The 25,944-nt window shown below is 32.0% G+C and overlaps 2 protein-coding genes across 2 annotated transcripts in view; one reads left to right on the forward strand and one right to left on the reverse strand.

Annotated features, from left to right (window-relative positions):
- Positions 1-8,293: 8,293 nt before the first annotated feature.
- On the reverse strand, positions 8,294-10,465 carry LOC130626869 (melanocortin receptor 5-like). Its single transcript, XM_057441347.1, has 2 exons — positions 10,105-10,465; positions 8,294-9,362 (listed from the first exon to the last, which is right to left on the reverse strand). Exon 2 carries the CDS (start codon positions 9,333-9,335, stop codon positions 8,421-8,423), a length of 915 nt encoding a protein of 304 aa, XP_057297330.1. The 5' UTR covers positions 9,336-9,362; positions 10,105-10,465; the 3' UTR covers positions 8,294-8,420.
- A 4,539-nt stretch (positions 10,466-15,004) lies between these two features.
- Positions 15,005-25,944, forward strand: part of LOC130629768 (uncharacterized) — a 30,699-nt gene continuing 19,759 nt past the window's right edge. The window contains exons 1-10 of the mRNA XM_057443107.1: positions 15,005-15,164; positions 16,997-17,118; positions 18,115-18,598; positions 19,645-19,766; positions 20,111-20,615; positions 20,787-20,908; positions 21,522-21,999; positions 22,078-22,193; positions 22,545-23,043; positions 25,146-25,258. Coding sequence (XP_057299090.1) covers positions 15,089-15,164; positions 16,997-17,118; positions 18,115-18,598; positions 19,645-19,766; positions 20,111-20,615; positions 20,787-20,908; positions 21,522-21,999; positions 22,078-22,193; positions 22,545-23,043; positions 25,146-25,258 — 2,637 coding nt within the window. The 5' untranslated portion in view covers positions 15,005-15,088. The remainder of the gene's footprint in view (positions 15,165-16,996; positions 17,119-18,114; positions 18,599-19,644; positions 19,767-20,110; positions 20,616-20,786; positions 20,909-21,521; positions 22,000-22,077; positions 22,194-22,544; positions 23,044-25,145; positions 25,259-25,944) is intronic.

Here is a 25,944-nt window from a genome sequence, read left to right on the forward strand (position 1 = left end):
TGTGTCTGAAAGTTTTACCGCCAAAACATTTTCCGCCGAAAATTTTATTTTTTAATGTACGCCCTTTTTACGCCCTCAGGTTGCGCCATGCGGGCGTAATTTACGTGCGTATTTTGCGGTAAATCACTTTTTCATTCTTCTCCAACTTTTTCTTACTCCATAATTTGTATTGTTTCTTAGCATTCATTCAAGTTGTAATTTCTCTAAATGTGGGCTTTTTGGGGGCGCATCTCTAACCATACTTTTTTTATTAAGTTTTACATATGTTATTGTCATTAACTTTGTATTCATTCCATTAGTTTTTACTTCTTGCTCTGGAATGCCAATCATGCAAAAGAAAAGCTTGTAAAGAACCTCATCTTACATTTGTAACAAGTATGCTTGATCTAACATTATTTTTATATAGGTTCTTGTAAATAAAAGGTTTTCACCATAATTTGAAGTTTTTATTTGTTCGGCAACGCATTCTTGGCTTAATTACCAGTTTCGGCACAATATTACATAAGTGTTGGTCTAAATAACATTGTAACACAAACGCTGATTTTATAAGAATAGTGTAGTTTAGTTTCAGTCTCGATGTTCTTAACTTTTTGACAAATGCTATCCTCATTATTCTCAATATGTTCTTAGCATGACTATGGCCTAAAAATATATAATGCCTTAATAAAATAAAGCTTGCTATAAGTTGCTATAGCTATTGGCAAATTCTTTTTATGTTTATTTAGAACAAACAATCGAGGTTGCACATAATCTTAAGATATTCTTAACTGACGCTGAGTATATCCTTACAAAAAAATATGTTAAGGCTGAAGACAAAACATATTTAACTTCATATTTAAGGGGAAGTTTAGCTTGAAGCGTGTAAACGGTTTAAAAACGTTATTCACCTACATTTATCTACCAGATAATCTCAACAACACACCTGCTTTACTTTCGCTTTCTCAGTAGGCTGCTAGCTAGCGTTCTCTGGATAAAAGTCCAATCAGTTTTTTACTTCGATTACTAAACTTCGCTTTATCCCAAGGAAAACAAATTGAAAATGTATAGCTAACTAAATTGTCTGATACATTTCTAATCAGTTCTCTTTTTGACGGTATATCATCGTACGTTTTTCTTCTTTATAACAAATATTTCTGACAACAACATAAACTTTTTATACTCGCTTGACAACAAAAGCCGCTCTACAACAACAGTTTTGTTTCTTACATGTTAGATTCGAATTATCAATCGAATTCGATAGTTTTTTAAAAAAAGAAAGCAACCTCGGTCCCAGAACACAAAAATGATAGAAGAAACAAATAAGCTTTAATCTAACCTCATGATGAGTAAACATTGTTTGAAATAACTTTTTTCAGGATTACTTTGAAAAAGAAACAACCTTCTTCGCTTCGTTTTCTTTTTTCAGTTGATAAACTTTGTTTCCGTGAGATACGGCGCGCACATGGTAAACCGGGGTAAAATTAAATTACTCTAACTATAACGACCCCGTGGGGCTTTTAAAACAAAAATAAAAAAAAAAAACCTTTAAAAAAATAAATTAGTTTTAATAAAATAAAAAACAGATTTTTATTTTTTAAAGTAATGAAAAAAAGAATTAAATGTTTAAATAGTAACCCCCTGATTTGCGTTTTTTTTAACTTGGTAAATTTTAGCGTAACACCACGTTGTAAAAAAGTGACCCGTACTTTGCGTGTCGTGGACTCATATGGTTACTCACACAAGAGTATTATTATATAGATTATAAGTCATATTTCAGTGATATTGTAAAAGTGTATCAACATTAATAATAGAAATACATAATAATGTTACAATATACACTAGGAAGTCACATAAAATTCTTAAAACATGTAAAGACATTTTTTAGAATTTTTTTTAATGAAGCTAAATAAAAGTTAGATAAAGTCACAAAGTTTGAAGGTGTATAAACACATAGAAAGTTATTAAAAAAAAGTATTAATCAGCTATAATGTCAATTTAACAAAAAACTCAATCTTGTTACATTTCTTAGCTAAAAGGCCGTCACTTCATGCCTATGACGACTTTTATCGACTACCCTTTTTGTCCAACAAAATCAAAATGAAAAAAAATCTTATTTGGAAAAATTCACACAAGTCAATTCATTGATAGATATTTTTTTTACAATCTCCTTCGTAGATGTCTTTGCACAATTTAAGCTGTATTATATGTACTTTAAAGGGAAAATAGTGGGGGTACTCTCGCAGCAAATAAATCATACCTAGCGTTAGTTTATATTTACTGTCGTAGCAATTCACAAAGTCTTAGCCATCATCATGCAGTGTTTAGAATGTCAACAAGATATCAATAAAGAGCATAATTATTGAGAAAACACAAAGCTCCTTAAGCAGTTTTTTATTAGTAGCTCAATAAACAAGATCTGATAAGAAAATCTATTTCAAACATGACATAAACGCTATGCATGGCTGTACATGACTTATCCCAGTACTTCTGAACTTTTAAAAAATTGCAGGCTATACTTTAAAATACTGCAAATAAAATGATTACAGAATGAAGTTGTTAGTATTAGGGGCGGATCTAGAAATTTTCTTAGTAGGTCATGATGCGCAGAATCATGACGTACTAACAAAAGTTAAAGCCTTGGAAGCTTTCTATAAAACGGGCTTTGCAAACCCTGAAATAGGCTTAAACAGGGACAAAAAACAACCTCATATGCAGAAGTTTTAGATCTTGATAACAGAAACGAAACATTCTCATAAACGCCGCAGCACCTCTTCAAATAGAAAGCAAAAAGCCATGTGACATAAAGATTTCCATCAATAGGCCGGAAGATTCTAAAACTTGAAGTAGACCTTGGAAGCGGAGAATGGGGTAAACAAATCATTGAGCATACTAATTCTCAATTATAATTGTACCTAAACTGCAATGTTAAAATACAACTTAATAAATAAAATATCTTTTTTTTATATATATAGTTCTCTACAATAATAGTAAAAACTTTAACTAGATATTTTTAAAACTAATCTGAAAAATTCCAGGTCACAAATCTTTTTATGTATGAACATGACAATTAGAATATACTTTCTAAACAAGTTCAATTTCAATGAAAGATTATTCTATTAATTCAGCAATAAATACGTATTAGCATTAGAATATTTCAGTTTTCAGGCCTTCAAAATTTACTTTCGTTGAAGATATTTTGAAAATGCTGATGGTGCATGGTTTGATAGCTATTATAGAAACAACAAAAGATAAACATAAACAACTCATTTTAACGTAATTGCACACCCACCTTCTTCCATTTCACATAGGCAGGAAGGTATTCTGCATGGCAATTTCTTCGGATAAAACCAAAAGTAAGTTGTTTTTGCAACACGTCAGTAGATGACAAAATAGAATTACATTTAACTTTTTTAATTAATTCAGCGTAAAGTTGAGGTAGCTCATCAAAATTTTCATTTTCAAAAACTAACTTCACACGCTCTCTCAAGAATCTTCCGCATACTCTACTGATATTTATACCAAAACTCCTACAAGCCTTATCAACACATAGAAACTATTTTGGCTGGTTTGTTCAAGACTGTCTGACCAAAAACAGGTCAGGCCAACATAGGTTGATTCTAGTCCATGGTGAAAGCCTCACGGTATAACCTAGAGCCAAGACTGGCTGACTTCAGACTTTCTGACCAAAACTAGGTCAGGCTAACACAGGTCAGGTCAACATAGGTTAATCCAAATTCGCGTTATGATATAGTCAATAACAAAAGTAGGGAATTCAAGGCGGAATTTCGATCTTCGGATTCCGGGTAAATTCGACAGAAATCGATTACGATTCTCGGAATTCTTTTTGTAAGGTCGCGTAACAGGGTTGACCTAGTCTAAATCCGCGCCCGTATAAAAATTGGCTTAAAGGGGCTACGGCTCAAGTAAGATCGCCGTCTTTGTTGTTACTCTGCATCTGTGTAATAGTAATGCAATAAAATAACCAGAGCACTAAGAAAGTCAAAGTAGAAGGAATTATACCAACTTTATTGAAAGAATGTTGACAACATGTTAATAAATACTTTGAATTACTTTTTTATGATTTTATACTTTTCAATGTTATTTTGCAAAAAAGATACATTACTTCAGTATTCTTTTATGGTGGTAAAATGAGCTATGATCTTCAAAATATGCTACACAACAGCAAAATCGAAAGTTTGTTTTGATGAGGAAGCAAGACAACACGAAGGACTGTATTTGTTAAAAATGGTTTACTAAATAGACTTAGAAAGATTTTAAAACCCCTGAAAATATTTTAAAGTCATTTTTGTTGGCCTTATGTGCAATGACTTTCGGATCTGTTAATTAAATTACACCATTTAAAAGAAAAATTACATGTTAAATCTTATCAACTCTTTCATTTTTTTTTTTTTTAATTTTTGACTCACTCACGCTAAGTTTTAGTAAATCTTTAAACATGTTATGCTTGATACAGAAGGTTAAAAAACTGATTAAAAAAATGATTCCCTAAATATCAAAGAAAATTAAAAGTTGTTGTGGCAAAAAACGACAGTTTTAGATAGTCGTGATTTGTCTAAAAAGTCTCGTGTTTTTTACATGTAAACAAACAGCCTGCTGAAGGATTATGTAATGCCGAAACAATAGCAATTGAATAGAATTTCAATGCCCACAGAGACGAGTTCATTCTTCTTCTCTATTACTACCTCCATGCTCTGACATTCAAAAGCCAGTTTTTTGAAAGGAACATCTTATATCAAATGAGTACATAAAAAAATCAGTAGGATGCACAGTATGTCAGGGAACGAGAAATTTAACCTTACAAAAGCAGAAATGTAATCTTAGTATACAGTATGGAGAAAGCAATAATTGAGAGAGCATTTTAGTAGTGTGTTAGCTAGCTACTTCTCTATCTTTATTAAACTTTCCCAGCTATTGAAGTATTGTCATGTAAGCAGTATTACTTTATGATGTCTTATTTTACACTCTCATTGTTTAGTAATGCTTTTAAATTAAATTTTTCACTTTGAAAAAAACTTGATACTGATACACCTCCTCCGCCATTTTAGTACGAAGAGATAATTTAAATTTTGTTCCAAGTATTAACACAAGTACATAGAAATTCGTGTCATAACTGAAGTCTCAATAGCTCGGACTTTCTTAAAAAGTACGACATATCAGGATTTTTAAAGACGACGTTCAATGTTCGCGGGGGCGAGAAACGATCGTACGTCAATATTTTTTATTTTATTTTTCCTTCGCAAAATAAACTAAAGAAATAACACAAGTGGATGGACGCAAGCGAGTGGGGAGGATTAGTGAAATTCAAGAATTAATAATTAGTTTTTTGAATAGTTTTTTGTTTAAAGGTAATATACATTGACAAGCTCACAGGCGCCTAGACTTGTTTCTTGTTTACAAGTTATTAAATCTGCATATAATTATATCATTATTTTTTTACAGTTTGAAAAAGTTGATAGCAGGCGGTTAGTGCATAACATCTGCATTGTTTCTTTTAAAATATGTCGACATATATTGCTTCATATTCATTCGTTTCGATAGATAATTCCCTTCTTTGTTCAAATGTAAATAGGTTGGTCAACAAACCATAAACGGCCACCACCTGTTTCTATTTCTGTTTTAAACAAGTGGATAATTCTTTCATTTAAATGAAGACTTTTAATCTTCGAGAAACTTTCAGTAGAATAGAAAAAGTAAAATTAAATGTAATTGAGAGAATACAAGATTTTGTTGTACAAGAAATCGGCTTCAGTCAGTACCTAACTCTTTTAAAAGCCAGCATAGTCCATCAATAGGTTCTGTTGTTTTCGTGAATAATTTTAACAAGCAAATCAGTAGAATAACTTAAAAACATTGAAGCATACAAATCTTAAGATTCTTTGAGAATTACTGAGTGGTGTTATTTTGGAGTAGGAAAAGACAAACCCAAGAGGAATTATTTTTACATGTATCGAAGGCCCAGTTGATATAAAAAAACCCATATAAGTTGACACTTAAACGTTTTTTAAAAGCAAACTAATTGATAATTCTCTTCTTTGTTCGGATACTAAACAAATTTATAAACGGCTGCCACGTGTTTTTAATTTTGTTTCCAATGAACAATGGATAGTTTCTTTTTTTTAAAAAAAAAGTCGTTTTATTGTGTTTGTGATTTTCAATAGAACAGAAAAAAAATTTAACGATAAAAAAAAAAGTAGAAATTTTAGCTAGCAAAATCGAATTCGTTTAAAAATGAATTACCTGCAGTTGTGGTTTAAAATCAGTGAAAACGACATAGTAGTGTAGTACATTAATTTGATGCTTATTATAAGAAAACAAAATTAGAGATAGGTAAACAAGTTTCCAAAAAATGATGTCTTGGTAGGGAAAACTTCAGGAATTAATAAGAGTGTGGAATAAGAATCAATTCTGTGGATACTGAATCGTTATAAAACACAGACTCAAAGTCCAGGAACTACTACAACGGTTACGATACAAAATTATGAAATTTGGAGTTTTAGAATTTTTGACCAAACGATCCGCGCATGAACCTTCTGAATTAGTACTAGTTTGCCTTTAACATATTTTCACCTTTCTTCAGCTCTTTCGAATTAAGTTTTTTAAATTTTCTAGCATTGCTCTCATTCAACGACTTTTCTCTTGTTGAATACCTTCTGACTGCCGCAGTATTTCTGCCTTGCGCTGCATATTTACCGATGTCATTCCTTTTCGGCCGATGTTCAATGGGATTTTTTTTCATCATCACGACAAAGACAATGCATTTAACCGGTATGCAATCAAAGTTTGTGAACTTAGAAACGATGCAGGAGTAGCTCTTTTACCAAAAGAAATTTCGCAATTCACAAAGTTTTTAATTGACCGAGGAGCAACTCCTTCTGTTCAATTTACAGGGAAACATCAGAGAAGGTCCCTTTTGGTGCCAGGTGGTCTAGAAATACCTTGCCGAATAACTGTCCAGATTACAAAAACGTTATCCAATCTTTTTGTGATGGAAAGATATAAACAGCTGGTAGCAGAGCTTTATATGGAACCCAAGGATGAAAAGGTTTTCTGCTGATGACCGTCCGCGGACCTTTTCGAGGTGACACAGCTAGACATCCAGGGTACGTAGGTTCAGGAATATGGGTCGAAACCTACCTGCCCTTGATTAAAGTTCTGTTCATCTTTTCACGTGTTGCGTCGTTTTTTTTAGTTTTTTTTTTAAATAATTCCTTAAAGAAGGGAGAATTATGCTTCTGGATGTATTTTCTGTAGAGGATTATAACTTCTAGTTTGTTTACCAAGACGTAACATGTTGAGTTCATCATTGCAGTGGCTAGCCACCTCTTTGTTAATTATTTTCTTTTTATGAAGATATTTTTTTCCGGGCGATAACAAGATAGCAAAACGTGAAAGTTTTTGTTCTTTATGTTTCCCTTGCATGATTTTTATTATTTCTATTGAAACTCTAGTACAGTATACTCTCGTTAAGTGGGACCCCGAATAAGTAGGATGCCCGCTATATAGTACGCTTTTTCTCCATCCCTTGAACTTCCTTACCATTTTCAAGCAGAAAAGCTTTGCTTAAGTGACACGCCCAATACGTAGGACGCCCGATTGGTAGTACGTTTTTTTCCCGCTCTTTGAGCATTAAATTCGCTTAAGTGGGAAATCCAATAGAATTACTTCATATTATTCCGAGACTGAAGACATTGCAATGATTCGAAAGAAAGATATTGTAAACAAAATAAATTTTTTTCGAGTTTTATGAAAGTGCAGTTATGTCGCAGCTAAGACAAAATAGAAAGTTGAAAAATTAAACAAAATTACTATCACCATATTTTGATTATGAATATACGAATCCCTCTAAGATGTCTTTTAGTTTTTTAAAATCTTTTTCGATAACTAGAACAAACTAAGCTATTTAATGAAACTCCTACTTATGAGGAGATTCGCTTAAGGACGCCTGCTAAGTAGTACACTTCTCCTCCGATTCTTGAGTGTCCACTCAAGGAACGGAGGGTATACTGTATATTATTTTGTTCCACAAATTTCTAGGTCTATTTCATTCCTAAATGGTTATCACTTCCAACTTTTCTATGAACTAATTGATGTTCATGATGATCATGAACTAATTGATGTTTCAGTGCTCAAGAAATGGCTTTTCGTTACGTTTGGCAGGAAAAAAACTTTTAAAAATATTATAGCGAGCTCCACGTGAATCCCCGGAAAGTTTTACTTCAAATAAGCACGTTTCATGTCGTTTTCTTTGCTAAAATAAAAAAACTTCCAATATAAATGCAAAAATGACCTAAAAGTTGAACAAAAAAATGAACAGGACAAGCGTGAATTGCTTGTAGATGCTAAATTTGCCATGTAATTGTAAAATAACATTTTTTAAAAATACAGAATATGAAGTCCTTTAAAACAGCATTTTTTATAACTCACGTTTGGTTCGAACAAGATGATTCATGTACTTTGGATGAAAACAATGCTTTAATTGATTTTCTAAAATTAACCAATCGTATTGTGCATACAAACGGATTCATGCAGCTATTGGACAAAATAAAAACTATTTCCAGATCTCTTAGGATATGAATGAACGTGCAATCGCAGTGCTGACAAAAATAGATAATGTATATCATAATAGAAGCCGGCAAGTATGTGCATATAAACAATACGAGAATCACCAGGAAAGCTCTCGTAACCTTCTTCTCCATTAGTAATCTTTTAAGCCGGAATTTTTCGTCCGATGATTCTTCTGTTGTCATCAGTTGACGGAGCTCTGAGGTCTTTTGTCGTAAGAATTTATAAACCTTAACGTATGTCAAACACATAAAAATGAAAGCCAATAGAACGCACGTGCTTGCATATATTAGCAAGTATTCAACGAAACCAACCTTGAAGTAGATAAAAGGTACGGTTACCGAAAACAACCAAATACCAATGGCAATGAAAACACATTTTTTTAAACTTAAGTGAATTCTATGTCTCATGGGATATATTATAGCAATGAATCGATCTGCGCATAAAACTCCCAGACTCAATATACTTGCGGTAATAGAAATGAAATATGTCAACTGGAATGTTACTTTAGTGTTGTTATGCAATTTGCCCACACTTTCTCGCGCATGCGCATAAATAGACAATGGTGACGTGATTGAGCCAATAATTAAGTCGCTGATTGCCAGATTAACCAGGAAAAAGTTAAATGGAGTTCTAAGATTCTTCAGCGGATTTCGTATGATTACGAAGATAATGATTCCATTTCCAATAATTGACAGAAGAGTAATGATGGACGAGATCGTTGCCGTAAAAATAGATAGCTCGGTGGGAGGAGGTACTGGATCACAATACATTTCCCATCGAAATTGACAAGCCGAAATCTAAAAAAAACAGAAAGCAGCCCTTGCAAGTGAAGGAATGTTTAGTTAGAAACAAAGGATAAACAAACAAAACAATTACAAAATGAAATATAATTTAACTTTAGTAACTTAAATAAATTTTTTTTACACTTTATTCCTCGCAGACAAAGTATGTATAAAAATAAACGATCCATTTAGTAGCTGGCATGTAAATTGTAATTTAAAAGTTTTAACTTGATGTAAATTATGGAGATGTGACTTGTTGTGAAATCATGGAGATGTAACTTGTTGTGAAATCATGGAGATGTATTGGTCATTCTTTTGTATTTATAAAAAAATGCATGTAAAGGATACAAGGAAGAAACAGCAACTCAGGGTAATGTTTTTTCTGCTTTATCTACAGCTATGTTTTATTTCATCTTTGCTTGCAACAAAGGAAATGCAGAAAGGGGTAGAACATTTTTATTAAGTATTGGTACATGTCATGAGCTTTTTCAACATAAATATCTCCTATTAAAGGCAAACGTTAAAGTATTATGAAAATATGATGTCGTTGTTATATATACAAAATGAAGTAAAGAGAATTCATCTTGATAAAATAATTTCATTTTACATTTTTTTTTATATCAACAATGTCTGTTAATAGTAAATTGTGGCCACGATTTTTGAAGTAGAACTTGTAGTGCCTTGTGGCTCACGAAATGTTGTAGAATTTCCAAAAAATACTAACGAGAAATGGAATGAGAATAAAATTGTTTCCCACCTTTTATATTTCTTCCTGTCACGAGAGAAAACAACAGCCGAAAGAATATTATTAGAGTCGTATTTTTTTTCATGCAATGTTTACATAAAAAATATAAATTGCTGTAGGCTCTTTTTATTTATTTTACTGTCAACTTTATATTTCTTCATTTTTATTTGTTTAACTGATATGAAGTATAAATAGTTAATTGAACGTTTCAAAGGACTTTTAAGTTATCCCAGAGAGCAAAGAGCGTTTTATTTTAAGTTACTAAATCGTTTTATGATGGAGAGTGTATTAAGAGACGGAGAGTGAAGTATTGTTTGATAAAACAAGCTGATCCAATAAATACAGAAATCGAAAACAAGAAAAATCGTGTACCATAAAGGAAAGATTTCTTTGCGAATCAAGGGTCTGAAAATTGCTAATGTTGTGGAAGAAAATAAAGAAAATCATGAAAAGAGAAGAAATATTCTACCCCATTTTTGTTTATTTTGCCTCATTCTACCAAAGAAAACAAACATTACAGATTAAACCTGGTATTTGATTTCGCAGCGGCAGCAATCAAATTTCGGGCAAATTTACAATGTTATACATGTCACTAAGCAGTCAGTGTAAATCCCTCTTTTTAGGAGGAAGTTTAAAAGAGCACAAGTTACATATATTTACTACAATGAGTATAGATCAGGCCGTGTTGTCTCTACAGGCTTTCTCTTCTTTTCTCTTATTGTTATCGATTGCTGTTTCGTATAAAATCACATGTTAGTAGTCTTCTTTATTTAACTTTAGTCAAAATAGCGTCAAAAATTTACAGCCACTGTGTGTCGCTGAAAAAGTACGAACTTCAAGCACACGATTTTTATGCGCATGCGCTACGACCTTACTTTTAGAACCGTCGGGAAAGCCTTTGCCGACTAAATGGCGAATAATATTTCCGACTTTATTTGGCCTCATATAAACCAAAGAAAGCACAAGTGTTACAGGTTAAACTTGGTATTGGATTTTCGCGACAGCAGCAATCCGAGACTGGGAAAAGACTGAAGGGTAGCAGGTTTAAGTATATATCGCGTTGTTCTTCAAAAATGTTACAATCCTAACGACTTCGATATCTTTAATCTTTCTTCTGTCGGATCTTGTATGGAATATCTCTTACTTTCTTCTACAGCTTATCTTACGTGCTTGTCAATACTGGTCTTACAGAGACCAAATGAGCACGTCTTTAGGACGTTTATTTCGAACGTGATTCGTCTGGTCTGGCAGGGACAACATAAAGAAGTCTTTGTGACGTCTTTATGTTTACTGGGAATACGCAGATTGCGAGCTGTATATTGCTTAGATTTATTACATTTATTACATCAGCGGGAAAACTATCTAAATCCCATTCCATTTTATGCCAACTAATTAGCAACACATTTCATCAGAAATTGTCATCGTTAGCTATTAATTATTAGCCATTTAATTTTTGGCAAGTTTCTACTATCTTTAAAAAATTCTGCCGTAAAACTTGGAGAAATGGGCTAAAGCGCAAGTCCACTCAACTAAAGAAAAGTATAAAGCACTTGCCTGAAACATTTAACTCTAAATAAAATTGTCGTATTTAACAAAATTCTTGATTCTTAACTTGATATTTCCTTCAATGCTTCGCAGGCCATTTTAGGACAAAATGGTGGATAAAAACATTAAAGTATCCATAGGGTTGGTACATAAATCATATTACTTGTATATAAATTAAAGAAAAATAATTTTTTGGGTCAAATATAACCTCAATATTTCCGGTTTGGTATGGCCACCTTGACAAAATTTTGAAACAAATATATAAGAAATTTCATAGTTAAAGTAATTTTAAAAATATGGAGAGTGAAGAGATGGATACGTTAATACTTTTTCTCTATCTGGAGGATGTACTCCAACTTATCATAAACTTATACATAATTTGGAAACAGTCTAAGCCTTTAAAATCTTAGTGTCATCATGTAAAACTAATATAAATTAGACTGCACCAGAAAATTGTTTTGCCAAGAGATGCGCGCTTTGCACCACTTATTTACCATGCTTAATTTCCATGGAAATAAGATAAGATACTGCCCCTGTTTTTCAAGAAAACTCTCGTTAACCTGAATCTTTTATTTGGTAAAGGTCTTGCTAGTGCAAACGGACCAGTGCACTATCTATTCCTGCTTGAAAATGTAAAAATCGTGCAGGTGTTCTTCCTCCAAATAATAAATTAAAACTTTCTCCAAGCTCCGATGTGAACTTCTTACAAACCAGTAGAAATAAATTCGGGATAGTTAAACCGTTTTTGTGAAGTTGTCGCGTATTATTTATATTTGTTGTGAACAATTATTGTGCCTCAAAGTAAAGGGTATTTTGTTTTCATCCCAGCTTTTTTACACAGCATATAATAATATTCATGACGGACTTGTTTTCTTTGCTCTTGTCTGTCGTTAATTCTAATAGGCTGTTTTTCTACGCATAATTTTTTTAAAATTTCGCCATTAGATCAAATGACTATAAGCATTGTTGCGATGAGGAATTTCTGCTGCTGACAGCTGCATGCTGAGACTTAAATTGACTGAATGGCCAAGTAACTTCGAAGCATTAGTAACTTACGTTTTCTTCGGTGCGGGTAACTACTAAAAGCAATCTCCCAATGTTTAGCTATTTCGAAACCGACAGGCTGATAATATTAATCCTAATATATCCAAAATTGATCACCAAATACATTTTCTGATTAGTGTTCCATACTATAAGTACAGAAAATTGCTAATTTAAAAGTTTACCTTGACTGCAGAAAATTCCAGTACCATTTTGATTGAGGCTTTTCCACTTTTTGTCTACTCCATTTGTGGAGAAGGTTTGCATGCAAAACAGCAAGTGTTAATAAAAGGCTGTTCATACAATTCGGGATTTTAGATTGTTTAACATTTATCATTTTTTAGATAAGGTTTGCTTTTATTTTATTTAATTCCTGCAAGAAGAAAGAAAAAGAATGCTATTATTTTATCCTGGGAGGAATAGAAAGAGAAAAAGAGAGCAGACTATACTTTTTCTATTGTAGTATCTGCGAAGCGCGGACAGGTGCTTTATTCAGCTTATAATTTTAAGTCTGGCGCTTTAAATCTTCACCAAAAATATAATAAAAAATCGCGGAGCCTAAAGAATTTGAAAAAAAAACAATCTGGACCCATGTTAACAATAATAAAAAAGAATTGTGAAAACAAAGTTCTAAACGATTAAAAAAATTTTATAACAAATATTTAATATCCCCACTCGTATTATAGCTAGCTAGCTAGCTAGGTAGCTAGGTAGCTAAACATGTTGAAATGCAAAACTCTCCCTTTATTTCTAAATAAAACTTGCTAATAAATCTTCTTGGACAATCGTTGCAATATTATTGCGATGAATTAATGTTTCGTAAGTTGGGCCAAAATTTGTCCCTATTTACCGATTTCGACAGTTATGACGAAAATTATGTTCAACAGAATTATGTAGCACAGCACATAGACCTGCTTCAATTCTTGTTAGGTGTCAATATTTCTCATCGAATTTTCTAGGATATAAATCATCTCTTTCTAAAATATTTTACGTTTCAATTTTAATTTTTGCTATATATATACAAAAAAGAAGTTTATCTACAAAAATGTTTAGATATAACTCACACCACATTAAAGTTCTCTTTGTTTGCATATCTATCTTATGAATTTTATTTACCTGGAGGATATTCTTTTTTGTAAGAACAATTTTAAAAAAACACAGGAATCAACAAGAAGAAATCACCAAAAAATTTTGAATGTTTTCACACTGTAGAACTTGCTCCTGTTTCTATTTTAGCTAGGAAAATATGTTAAATAACTTTTATTTAGCTTTTAGAAACTTTACATAGAATGTAAAAAATTGCTCCAGAACGTGCAGATGGTGATATATAGGACATGTTTTAGGCGAACCCGTCCTCCCTCGGTCGTAACATGTTCGAATTACCCCGTACCAAATAGGCTTAAAGTACCGGGGAAAATTGAAAAATATTTTTTTGAGGTTTTTAGGTTCTCGGTTACATATTAAAGTACGAAAAATAAAAACACGAAAAACAAATATAACGATTTTCTTTAAGAACAAGCGCGATTTATCAAATAAATCGAGCATAAATCATTGAAATTTGATATACTCAACAGGCGACTGTTCAATTTCAATCGCGTTTTATAAGGTTCTGTGTTCAACAACGTATTAGGGTTATTCCGGATAATATTATGTGACAATGTCATTTCACTTTTGGCGAATTTCTTAATTTTTGATTACTACATGCGCTAATTCATTCTTAAACAATAAACAATAATTAATCTTAAACAATACACAATCTTAAACAATCAATTTAAACAGTTAATAATGCATGACCCAGAAAGATAAAACAAAGTAACGAAACAATAAAAGTTAATTTTTCGTGAACACTACGTAATTGAAAAAAAAAGTACATATGTCTGAAAATTGAAGACAATAAAATGGCATTTATATAACCAACAGACGAAATTAACAAAACAACCTTGTTTACATATACCCGGTCCTTGTTTTAAAAAGTTTTATTTTTATAACAGTCGACAATATTTTTAAAATTCGAATGTTCTCTATTAAACATTTATTTTTTTCTTTCACTAAACAAGCTCCTAAAAATTTTGCGCAGTCATATTTTTAATGTAAAATATGTGAAATCGTATTAATTTTTTCGTGCTGATGATAAATACTAACAACAATGTGTTAAAATAAGCACATTATGACAGGTGCTAAGAAAAAAGTTTTTGGCAAAAACTTCTTTGTGTGGTTAAAACTTTTTTTTACAATTAAATCTTCAGGCTATTATTTCGTTTATGAATGTCAAATTAAACATTATTGATAATTGCTTCTTCTTCTATATTCGTCTTGCAATTAAAATTACATCTGCTAAACAGTCTTCTAATGTTCGCCGTTTGTTCAAGTGCGTACAGTTTTTATCTTCACAAATGGTTGTTATATTTTTATGACCAGAATGATATTTTTAAAGATGCAGCAAGTTATAGTTGGATTGATGTGCTTTTATATCGGTTATGGGCTAGGTAAGCGAACGTTTTGGTTGGTTTGCATTTTAAAATATAGATTAGTTACAAACTCACTTGCACGCATAATTGAACACGGGCTTTTTATTTAGCAGGTCGTACGGCTGGTCTCTGTATTAATAACCGTAATCCCTTTGTTCAGAATGTTTAACGAACAGCTTTATTTAGTACGCACCGCATTACTTCATACTAACCGGCGAACAATGATGCATGAAATATGGAATCAAGGAATACCTCACGACGGGCAAATTCTTGTAATATGAGTAAATGTAACAAGAGTTTATTAAAGTCACAAGAGCAATTACTTTACCAGAAAAAAACTTTCAAAAGTTTTATATTGTACATTCATCATTTTAAACGAAATCTTTATAAAGCGCCATATCTCCTCATCTGGTTATATGTGGGGTTTTTATAGTTCACTTCTTAAATTTTATGGCGCTAAAATCAAATACTTTTTTATGTACTTTTCTTCTCATTCAACGGTCAATATATATTGTCAATAATCACAAGAATAAACAAAAACAGTCATCAATCAGAGAATACTTTCTTATTTTTAATAGTCTTTTTTTGTTAGAAATAATGCTTCATACCGAAAAGCATAATCTTGTGAAAAAAAACTTGAGAAGTTTTTTTTCGGTCAAAAGTCTGCCTAAAACTATATTTTTGACAAGTTCTGTGTAAAGCGGAAAATTTTACCGGCAGTGCACCGTAATAATACACATACATTAAATGCAAAAAAATTGAGGCAACTAATTTATGCTTATACAGTAAAATTTCGTTAAGACGGACACCCTTTAAAGTAGATATCTCGTTAAGACGGACAGTGACTCTAGGAACGGATTGATTTTAGGTTAAACTCTAATAAAAAAATCTCTATAAAACGGACGATCATAAAGCGGACACTCGTTAAGGCGGACAGTTTTTTTGCACGAAATGAAAATTTTTATTGTAAACACTCTCTTAAAGCAGACAAGAAGTGATGTCTAGTCTTTGACGATGAAAGCCAAGAAATTTTGTCTACTATCACAAAAAATATCGAGCATCTTCAATCAAAGATTATTTTACTCGAAGCGTGTGAACATGTTTTTAATTCATTCCTTTTAAAAGAATACTGAAATGCGTCCGAACATTAAAATCTAACGTTTACATTAGTCGTGAAGTATCCCAAAATCCCGTCTAAAACTACATTTTCGGCACAATATCTATAAAGCGGACATCCCGCCAAAGCGGACAATTTTTTTACACCGATGGTGTCCGCTTCAGAGGGATTCAACTGTAGCATACCTTTATTTCCTTCTTTTCACAATTTCCCCACAAGGACTACTTTTTGGTGAATATTGCTATTTTGCGATGCCAAAATCACAGAAAAAGAAAAGTATTGCAGAATTCACATTAGACACGCTTTCAACAGCGCATGCGCATAATTACGCATAGTAACCAACTCGACATAAACTCTCAATAAGTGAATGTAGCTATGCCGTGACCTAACTACAAAAAATATCAAAGATTAAGAAAATATCAAATTTAAAAAGGTGTTTGTGAGAGACGGAGAAGGGGAGGGGATGCCGAATCCAAGGGAATAAGTGTAGATGTTCCACATACAAAAAAACATCAACATAACCGTTTATTGTTATTGATGTGAGCTATGACTTTTGGCTATGACTATACATGCTATATTGGAAGCTAAGACTGGTTAAAATTTATATCTGCGTCGATGATGTTCACAGCCTCTCTCTTGCGTTTGTGCTTGCGTTGCTAGTATGAGCTAGGATTTAAAACGTTCATTGTAGCAGACTGAAAAAATAAACTTTATGGCTAATCTATTAATTTAGAATTGTACCCGTATGGTAAAGAAGTTGGAGATATAAAGTTAAATACTTCGCACAATAAAATTACAGTGCTTAAACTTTCAAAGTCAATGCTGCTGTTTTCAGCACCTGGAGAGGAGCTGCACGTAAGCTTTTTTTACTAATAATTTACAATGTACCATTAAACAACGCCCCCTTTTTTTAAACATCGATCTTATTAAACGCCCTCTCTGAAAACCAAAATATTTAGTAAACGTCCCTTTTAATTAACGCTCCCTCCAATAGACGTACCCCAAGGAATATCTTTTTAAAGATCAAACCATACTTCACTACAATCGTGTGAAAACAAACCCTTTTATTGTGGATTCCACAGAATCACATATTGAATGAAGATACAGAAAAAACAATTTAAAAAACAATTTTCATATTTTTTAGAGAACCTTAGTAAACAAAAAAAAAAACTTGTATAAATACAAAACTGAATTTTTTAAATAAATGCCTCCTTCCTTAAAACGCTGCGGGTGTTTATTAGAAGATTTACGATTTTATAAGTGAAGATTCTAAAAAATCATTACTTTTGATATTTTATTCTGATTTTTCTATATTATCCACCTGTTGTTATTTTTTACTATTTGTACATCTGGCTTTCTAATTATTCTCAAAATAATTTTAAAATGATATCGCCAGGGTGCAGTTTAATTGTAAAGGCTTGAAATTAGAGAAAAAAGGGGTATAAAATTCCTTTAGATAAAAAGCACCGGGAATCAATATATGTCGCACTGAGAATCTTTTGGCGACTTCAAAATGAATACAAACATTCAGTGAAAACAGTAGAATTTTTTAAATCAATCAGTCTAATAAAATGATGTAGTTTTTGGGGAGAGGTCCTGAATTTTGACATCACGGCACTGCAACCTTCATGAACACGTATCATTTATTTGTCTGTCTTCATCTATCACACTGAATTAATGAGGTTAAGCAATACACATGTTCAATACTATGTTCGGCATTTTATCGCGGACTCCTAAAAGTCACGTGAACTTTTTATAATACGGCATATGATATTTTTTGAGTTCAGTCTCATACAATCTTCTAGCAATCTAAATGATTTTTCAAAACACATTTATTACTACCATTCATAGATCAATGTCAGGGGTGCAATTGGAGTTGAAAAGATTTTCTCTGCTACGCTTCCCTCTGCAAAGACTGTTATTTTACCCTATCAAATTGAAATTGATTTTGACAAGCCTGGAGATATATACTACAGAGAAACCTTTGACCATAACACGCTTGGTCTAGCCAGTTCTGATGTCAGGAGATATACTCGTGATAATTTTACGACCACACATGCTGTGATAGTGACTTGTATCAAAATAGCATCTAGGACTTCAATTGGAAGGTACCATTCATATCAAACGATTTTGGCATACAACGGCTCATCTACGTATGTTATTCTAAATTATGTACGTCTGGATACACATGGAGCACTCGTTGGATACTCAGAGCCATATTGTGGATGGAAACAATTGAGAACACCAAAGCTCAGTAGGTCATTATTGAAATCATCAAATATTGGAAAAGAAGGAAGCCATGTGTACCGTTTAACATCGTTCTGCAAAGTAGCTAGTAAGGCAACTTAATAATTTTTACTATTATCGTAAATGTATGTATATGCGCGTTCGTTACCAATGATAATATGAAAATTTAAAACATCTTTGATCAAAAGGTACTATACGAGGATACCTACACAAAATGCTTACACAATAACGGTATCAATATTCCAAGAACTCTCTTTTTTTTGAACAGGAGAAGTTCAATCGCCTTCAAATACGCCTAATAAATCGATATCACGGAACTGTATCTCTGCAATAGTTATTTTTTGATAATAATAATATTTATACACTCGGGAAAGAAAAAAAGACAATATTTTCATTCAATACTGTAGTTTCATGCTTTCTCAATCTTCAGTTGAATAAGGTGATACTTAATTGACAAAGACAATGAAAGTTATCAAAAGACAATGTAATGGTATCTATAAAAAAAGTGACATCGATCCCTATATTCTTAGTATCACAAGGTTTGTACTTATTGATGTGCCTGCGTTTTGACATTAATTCTGATCGTGTGTTTAGAAGTCCTTGTTATCGTACTTTCTAGTTTCTCGGCTAAACACAAATTGCATTTAATCGCTTTGGAGTTAGGGACAAGTTCATTACATTGTCTGATTATTTTCCATGTGATTAATGGTGTATAATTAATATCTTTTTTACGCCATACTTCTTTTAAAAGTTCCGTGTCTTTTTTGTATTTACCTGTGTTAAAAGATTTTTGTGGTTGGTATAATTTTGTTTAAACGTTTTCACTGGCAGACCAATGTAAACCTTGCGCTCATAGTCGGGGATGTTAGAATTTATGGTTGCTTTGTTAATAATGTTTTTTTGTTAAACATTTATTTTCAACTGGATATTTTTCCGTTTTATTGCAATTACAATTTCTATCCATTACTGTATCATTGTTATCGATGATTTTGTAGTTGTGGATTTTTATATACGCTTTCATGTTCTTTGTGCAGCTGTAAGAAACTTTCACATTGTAATAAAGGACCGGCAAACCCGTTGTATAGATTCACTGGTATAACATAATTAGGTAACTTTTTATTTTTTCCTATTTAGAATTATATCCGTATGGTTTAAAAGAAGGTGATAAGGAAATGGCGAGGGGCTATAATTATTCTGAAATGTTGACACTGAAACGGCCATTTTTATTTATGTCAAGCTATTTCCAAACAATCTATGTAAGTACCTATATAACCCTGATACATCGGGGTGGGTAATGGTCCAAGGAACATTCAATGTGCTGTAATTTTCTTTGGAAATGCTTTATATTACCTGGCCATCCGGGACTTCTTCTAACTTTTATCTGCTATTATGAGGATAAAACATTATTGGACAATAATCAATCGTAATAACGTGAGTAAGACATTTTTCAGGGATAAACTATCTCAAATTCTATTCTTTCATATGCTATATATGAATATGCCGTTTTTCAATATTGTATATATAACTTGAATATTTGGTGGAATGTATGAAGTATTGTATTCTTATTTGGTGCAAAAAAGGTGTTTTTGTTATATTTTAGGTTAACGTTGATGGCTTAATAACAGCTGAAGAACCACTTAAAGAGAAATCACCGATTTCAATTCCATCAACACATCGTGTTATTTCTCTTATAAATAGAGAATTGGATACACGGAATACGGGTGCCATATACTTTCGAGAATCTTTCAATGAAACTTTACTTGCTAAGGCAAGCCAAACTGTCGAAGCTTCAACTGAAAAAAACTTTACAGGATCACATATGGTTATCATTAGCTACATCAATGTTCCACAATACAACGAACCTAGTAAGGTGTACACGGCGCAAGCCATACTTATATCAAACCAAACCGCATCATACGCTATATTCAGATATGTTGGAAGGGAAAGATACATCTTATCTGAAGGATACAGTGGATTTTCAGAGCGTTACTGTAACAGTGAACGAATATCTCTAAGATCTACATCTAGATGGACATATGATCAAACTCTAACAAGAAAAGAATATGTTTTACTTCTGACATCAGAAAAATGCATTGACGCTAGAGGTTTGAAACATACTCTATTTATAGTGTAGTGTTGAATATTCTGCAGATTGGCGGATCTTGTTAGAAGAAAAACATTGTTTTTCATTAATCTTCACTAAATATATTTTCATTATAATTTCAGACATGTTCGTGAAACAAATTTTGCAGTTTTGTTGATGCTTGTTTTTTTAGCTCAAGGATTCTACCCACGGATGTCAAATAATATAATATTATATGATACAGTATTTGAGGGTCAATTTTTCACTCTGACAAAACCAATGCTTCTGTTCTCACAAAAGCTACGTTATGTTTACGTAAGTTTAAGTGCTTCATTTCTTAATTAAGTTGCTTTGCTACTATAGTCAACTTTTTGCCAAAATTAATTTCGCAAAAACTGAAATATTGTCTACAAAAACTGATTTAACAACATAAAAATGGAAAGAAGATGTATTAAGAATACCTACACCAATTCAAAACATTACCTGTTTTAGTCGTCAACACTTAGAATCTCAATATTTTCACTGTTATACTTTTGGTTATGATGCACGTATCTGTATCATTAAGCGTTTTTCTTTTCTCTTATTTGTGAAAATTAATTAGCGCAAAAAATTCAAATTTTAGCAAGTTAAAAAATAGACGGAGAATTCTGATATGATAGAAGCTACTTAGAATATATTAAATTTCCTTTACATTTTTTCGTGTATATATATAAACATAGAAATATGAAGTTTACACAATCAAAGATTTAAAATTTAAGAACAAAACAAACCAATTTCCTATAATGACTAAAATAACAACTGCAACTACAATTCTTATTTGAAACTTCTTTGGCGTGGTCTTAAAGTTAAGCGATTTACCGTTATTATGCAATAGGGTTAACCAAATACTTTGAACCACGCATTTTTCAGATAACATCTATATATTTAGGTTGGTGTATCTGGTTTCTTGCTTTTTAATGCAGCCGATGCATCAAATCCCAATGCATACACACATCTTTGTTCATATTCTCCGCAACTTAAAATCGCAAGCCTCTATTACGTTGAAATTTTTGATGACAGAATTCTAGGAGAGATAAGCAAAGACGTAACTGCGCACATAAAAAAAACATTTAATGGGACACAAGCTATAATTTTTACATTCCTGGGTATGGAACCAATTTCCCCCCGCTTAAAAGGAAATAATGATGTTCAAATTATTTTAATTACAAATGGAAACGTGACCTACGTTATCTTGACCTATGGCAGAGTAGATAATCGTTTTAGTTGCGGTAATATCATCGTGGAGCCATATTGTTTACCACCAAAAGTAAAAACAAATTATGGAAATATGAAAATGAATGAAAGCTCTAATACTGGCATACCAGGGAGACATATTTATTTGGCTACATCGAGATGTTCAAGTCCAGGTTTATTACTGTTTATATGACTGCCGCTTCCTTATCTTTTTATGAGTTCTTATCATTACATTTTATTGTATTTCTTAGAAATGTATCCGTATGGGTCGTCACATGGCGATATCAGAGTTAATCCCAGCAACAATGAAAGTATTGCTCTAAATCAAACCATGCTACTGTTTTCCAACATGGCAAATAAAATTTATGTATGTTAGTTTTTTTTGTGATATATGTATTATCAACCCGAGAGAAAGAGGTACGGAAAAGAACGTTACAACTATAGCTTTTAGACTATACAAATGTATAGTGGTCATCATTGTTTGCTATAACACAATAAAGCAGGGGCGATAATAATAAGAGAATAGTAGAACAAATTACCAGTGATGTGATTAGCTGAACGAGTTAAATAATTATAAATTGACATTACACCAGAATCAAATCTTAAACACTCACTAAGATCCGAATCTTTATGCAAGTAACCTAACTTAAAAAACGAATGTGTTCAGGAGATATGCGGACACAAGGGTAGCCTTTAAATAACTGGTCTTTTCTTTTAGATCAACAGCAAGGGAATTCTCACAATCAATGCAACTAATTCACAAATGGATTCGTTGATAACGGAAGAAGTTCTAATTGCACCTTACGCGTTAGACTATAACCTAGCAATAGGCGGTGATATGTTTTACCGGCAGACATTCAGCAATAAAACCTTATCGTTGGCAAATACAGATATATCCCGATTCACGTTAAAAGATTTCAATGCAACGCAAGCACTGGTTGTAACATACAATAAGATTTCTTCATATGGAAAACCGCTTGAAAAAAATACCTTTCAGATGATATTGGCTTCAAGTCACAACGAGACTTACGCCATACTAATATACAAAGAACTAGATACTGAAGATGCGCTAACAGGATTTAATGAGGGTTATTGTAACAGAAAATATTTTAATCAATCCCTCGATACTCGCACTTTGTTTTCCACTTCTAACATTGGAATCGGTGGAAAGCATGTATTTTTAGTGACAAATGATGCATGTCGGGGGAACAAAGTAGGTATGTTGCACCTCCTTTTCTTTTTTCTATAATCAAACCTTGTATTGGTTTTGCGAGAGATTTATAGTAATACAATATAAATTGTTTTGTCTATTTATATCGAGAAATATTTCTTGAGGACAAAAGTATAGGTCGAATTTTTAAGATCAATACGTCCTACTAAGGGTAATATATGTCAGAAGAGATAGATAACAAAACGTTATATTGTACTTATAAACTGATAGCTATTTTGTTTGGGTTTGAAGAAATCAGGATTATTTTGTAAAGATTCACTTGTGACAAAGTTGCAAAAGCCAGTTTTTTTTTGTTTTTTTAAAAAAAACAGACTTCAAATAACAATATCTACAATTTTTTTAAACTGTTTTTAAAACAAAATTTATTCATCGTCAAAAGAAGAGTCTATCACACAAATTTGAAGCCGTTTTTCTTGTTGCTCACTGTGCTGATAAATGTTTATATTAAACACGCAGTGGATTTAAAATTATCAACATATCTTGCTTTTCTTCTGGTGGTGGAGTGAGTTTTGAAATCTGTATGTATGTGGCTATGTTTTAACGATTTTAAAATTTTAACTACTTTTGGTTTGGTTTATATGAGGTTAAAAGTTATACCGTGCTGTTTAAACGCGTTGAATATAGCTATCAGTTTTTAATCACCTGTAGTGTCATTAAAACAATATCGCCTTTTTTTACCAGGTCCACATATGTTACACCTGAACTAAAGAGGGCAATATTTTAGAGACTATAAAACTAAAAACTGACTATAAAAAATTTTATAAGTGAAAATTTGTGATTTGAACAATATAGACATAACATATGTTTCGTTTATGTTATTAAAAATATTTTTTTTCACGTTTATCGAATAAAACACTTGTTCAATTCTCGAATTTTCACTTATAAAATTTTTTTTAATAAAGCAATCAGTGTTAAGGCGGTAGTAACCCTTTTAAAACTCGGATATTTTTTTAATATAATTAGTTACGAAAGGATATTTTTAGACTATATATCCATATTTTTTGTTATAACACACTTGTCACGATTTTATGGCTAAAATACTATATCTTTTACCAAAAATATTCAGCCTCAACAATTACTTTTAAAATAAAATTCATGAATAATTCATTAGTCCTGCCGAATATAATTTAAGTCTACGCGCTTGCGAAAATTGTACAGAAAGAATTGAGGTAATTATTAAAGAAAAACTTTAATAACAACAAAGATGGCGCATTAGTAGAAATTTAAGACGACCTTTATTATGCTACAATGCACGAGCTTTAACTTTTGATAGCATTTTAATTTTACTTTAAAATTTTCTGGATTTGTGAACCATGCAACCATGATACGGTGTGCGGAAATCTTTTTATTCGGAATATCATTCTCTTAACATGCTGACAAAAAATCTTTTGAAAAAAACAAAAAGCTATGGTTTAAAAAATATGACTGAACAAAAAATCCGCGCACTGTTTTAACAGGGTTAACCCAAGATTCATTTAAAAACAAAAACTGATAAAAAATAACGAGGTTGTAAGAAGTTGGAACTCGTAGAAGCAAATTTTTTTCTTGTTTTCGATACAAGTTCAAATCACATTATTATGTATTAAGGCTAATATTTCTAAGAAAAAATTAAAAAATGGTATAAATAAAACACTGACTAAATAATTCAAGTATTTGGACAGCTAAAAAAGGGTAACTGCCACCTTAACAGAAAACGATTTAAAAAAAATAAATTGGCATAACGTTTATGGCCAAGTGGGTGAATGTGGTTTTAGAGAATGCAGAAAAGGACGAATGCTATAACTATGTAACTTGACTTTAAATATTATGTTGGCGTCAATAGCTATACTTTAGATAATTTATTAAATGTGTCAGACAGGTATGATTAAAATTGTTAAAAGTGTTATTATAAATAAAATATAAAGAAAGTTTTTTTTAACAACCAGCTGCAACATGTAAAAAAATACTACTTTTTTGCGAAGCAAAAGGTTATTAAATATATATGGCATTGTTTTCGACGGAAGATTTTGTTTATACATATTTCCGTGTAAACAAGATTTTGCTCACGAATAATAAAAAGAAGTTAGTTTTATTTACAATTTATTTTAGGGTTACTTCCTATTACAAACTATGGCAAATATATTTTGAAAGAACTCGAGAAAAAAGAATTTCGTTTGGCACGACCTATGCCCTTCTTTAAAGAGAATGCAACTGTGCTATACGTAAGTTTTGCCCCCCAAATATAATTTAAATCTCTATAATAATAGCCGTATTTTGTCTGTTCAAAAGGGTTACCGCGTCCCGTAACGGAAACACGAAATGTGATACATAAAGGACGGGCGTCCCTGTGGATTTTTCCACGGGTTAACGACTAGTCTCTATAATAATTCTCCAGTTCTGTCTGTCTGTGACTTTTGCAAAGTGGATAAAATTTCTTTGATAAAGTCTATAAAACATCACCTATAAATTTGTTCTGTAAATAAGTAAACTTTGACGTTAAAGCAATATTGACGTCAAAGGAAAGTATATTAAGATTAGTGACGCCATTGCATTCTACTTTCACATTTAAGGCTAAATAACTTTGAAACGGGTGAAAATAACTGACGTCATCTCCTGCGTGGGTAACTAGGGACCACCTAGGACCAATTTGGGTAAGATTTCCAAACCTGTGTCCCCGAATCGGTTTCGGAGTGAACGGGTTGATGACGTCATTAAAAAACCTTCAAACCCCAATATCTCTGCATCAGTTTGTCACAAGTACACGATCCTATACATTTTCTTGATCAGCTTTCTAGATCTATACGATGAAGGCAACAGGCATACACAATTCTAAAAAAAAAAATTTTGTGTTCTGACATGTCTCTGCTGACGTCATCAATCTTCTATATATTAATACGCCAGTTCCCTG

This window comes from Hydractinia symbiolongicarpus, chromosome 2, assembly GCF_029227915.1.
Source record: "Hydractinia symbiolongicarpus strain clone_291-10 chromosome 2, HSymV2.1, whole genome shotgun sequence".
Taxonomy (NCBI): domain Eukaryota; kingdom Metazoa; phylum Cnidaria; class Hydrozoa; order Anthoathecata; family Hydractiniidae; genus Hydractinia; species Hydractinia symbiolongicarpus.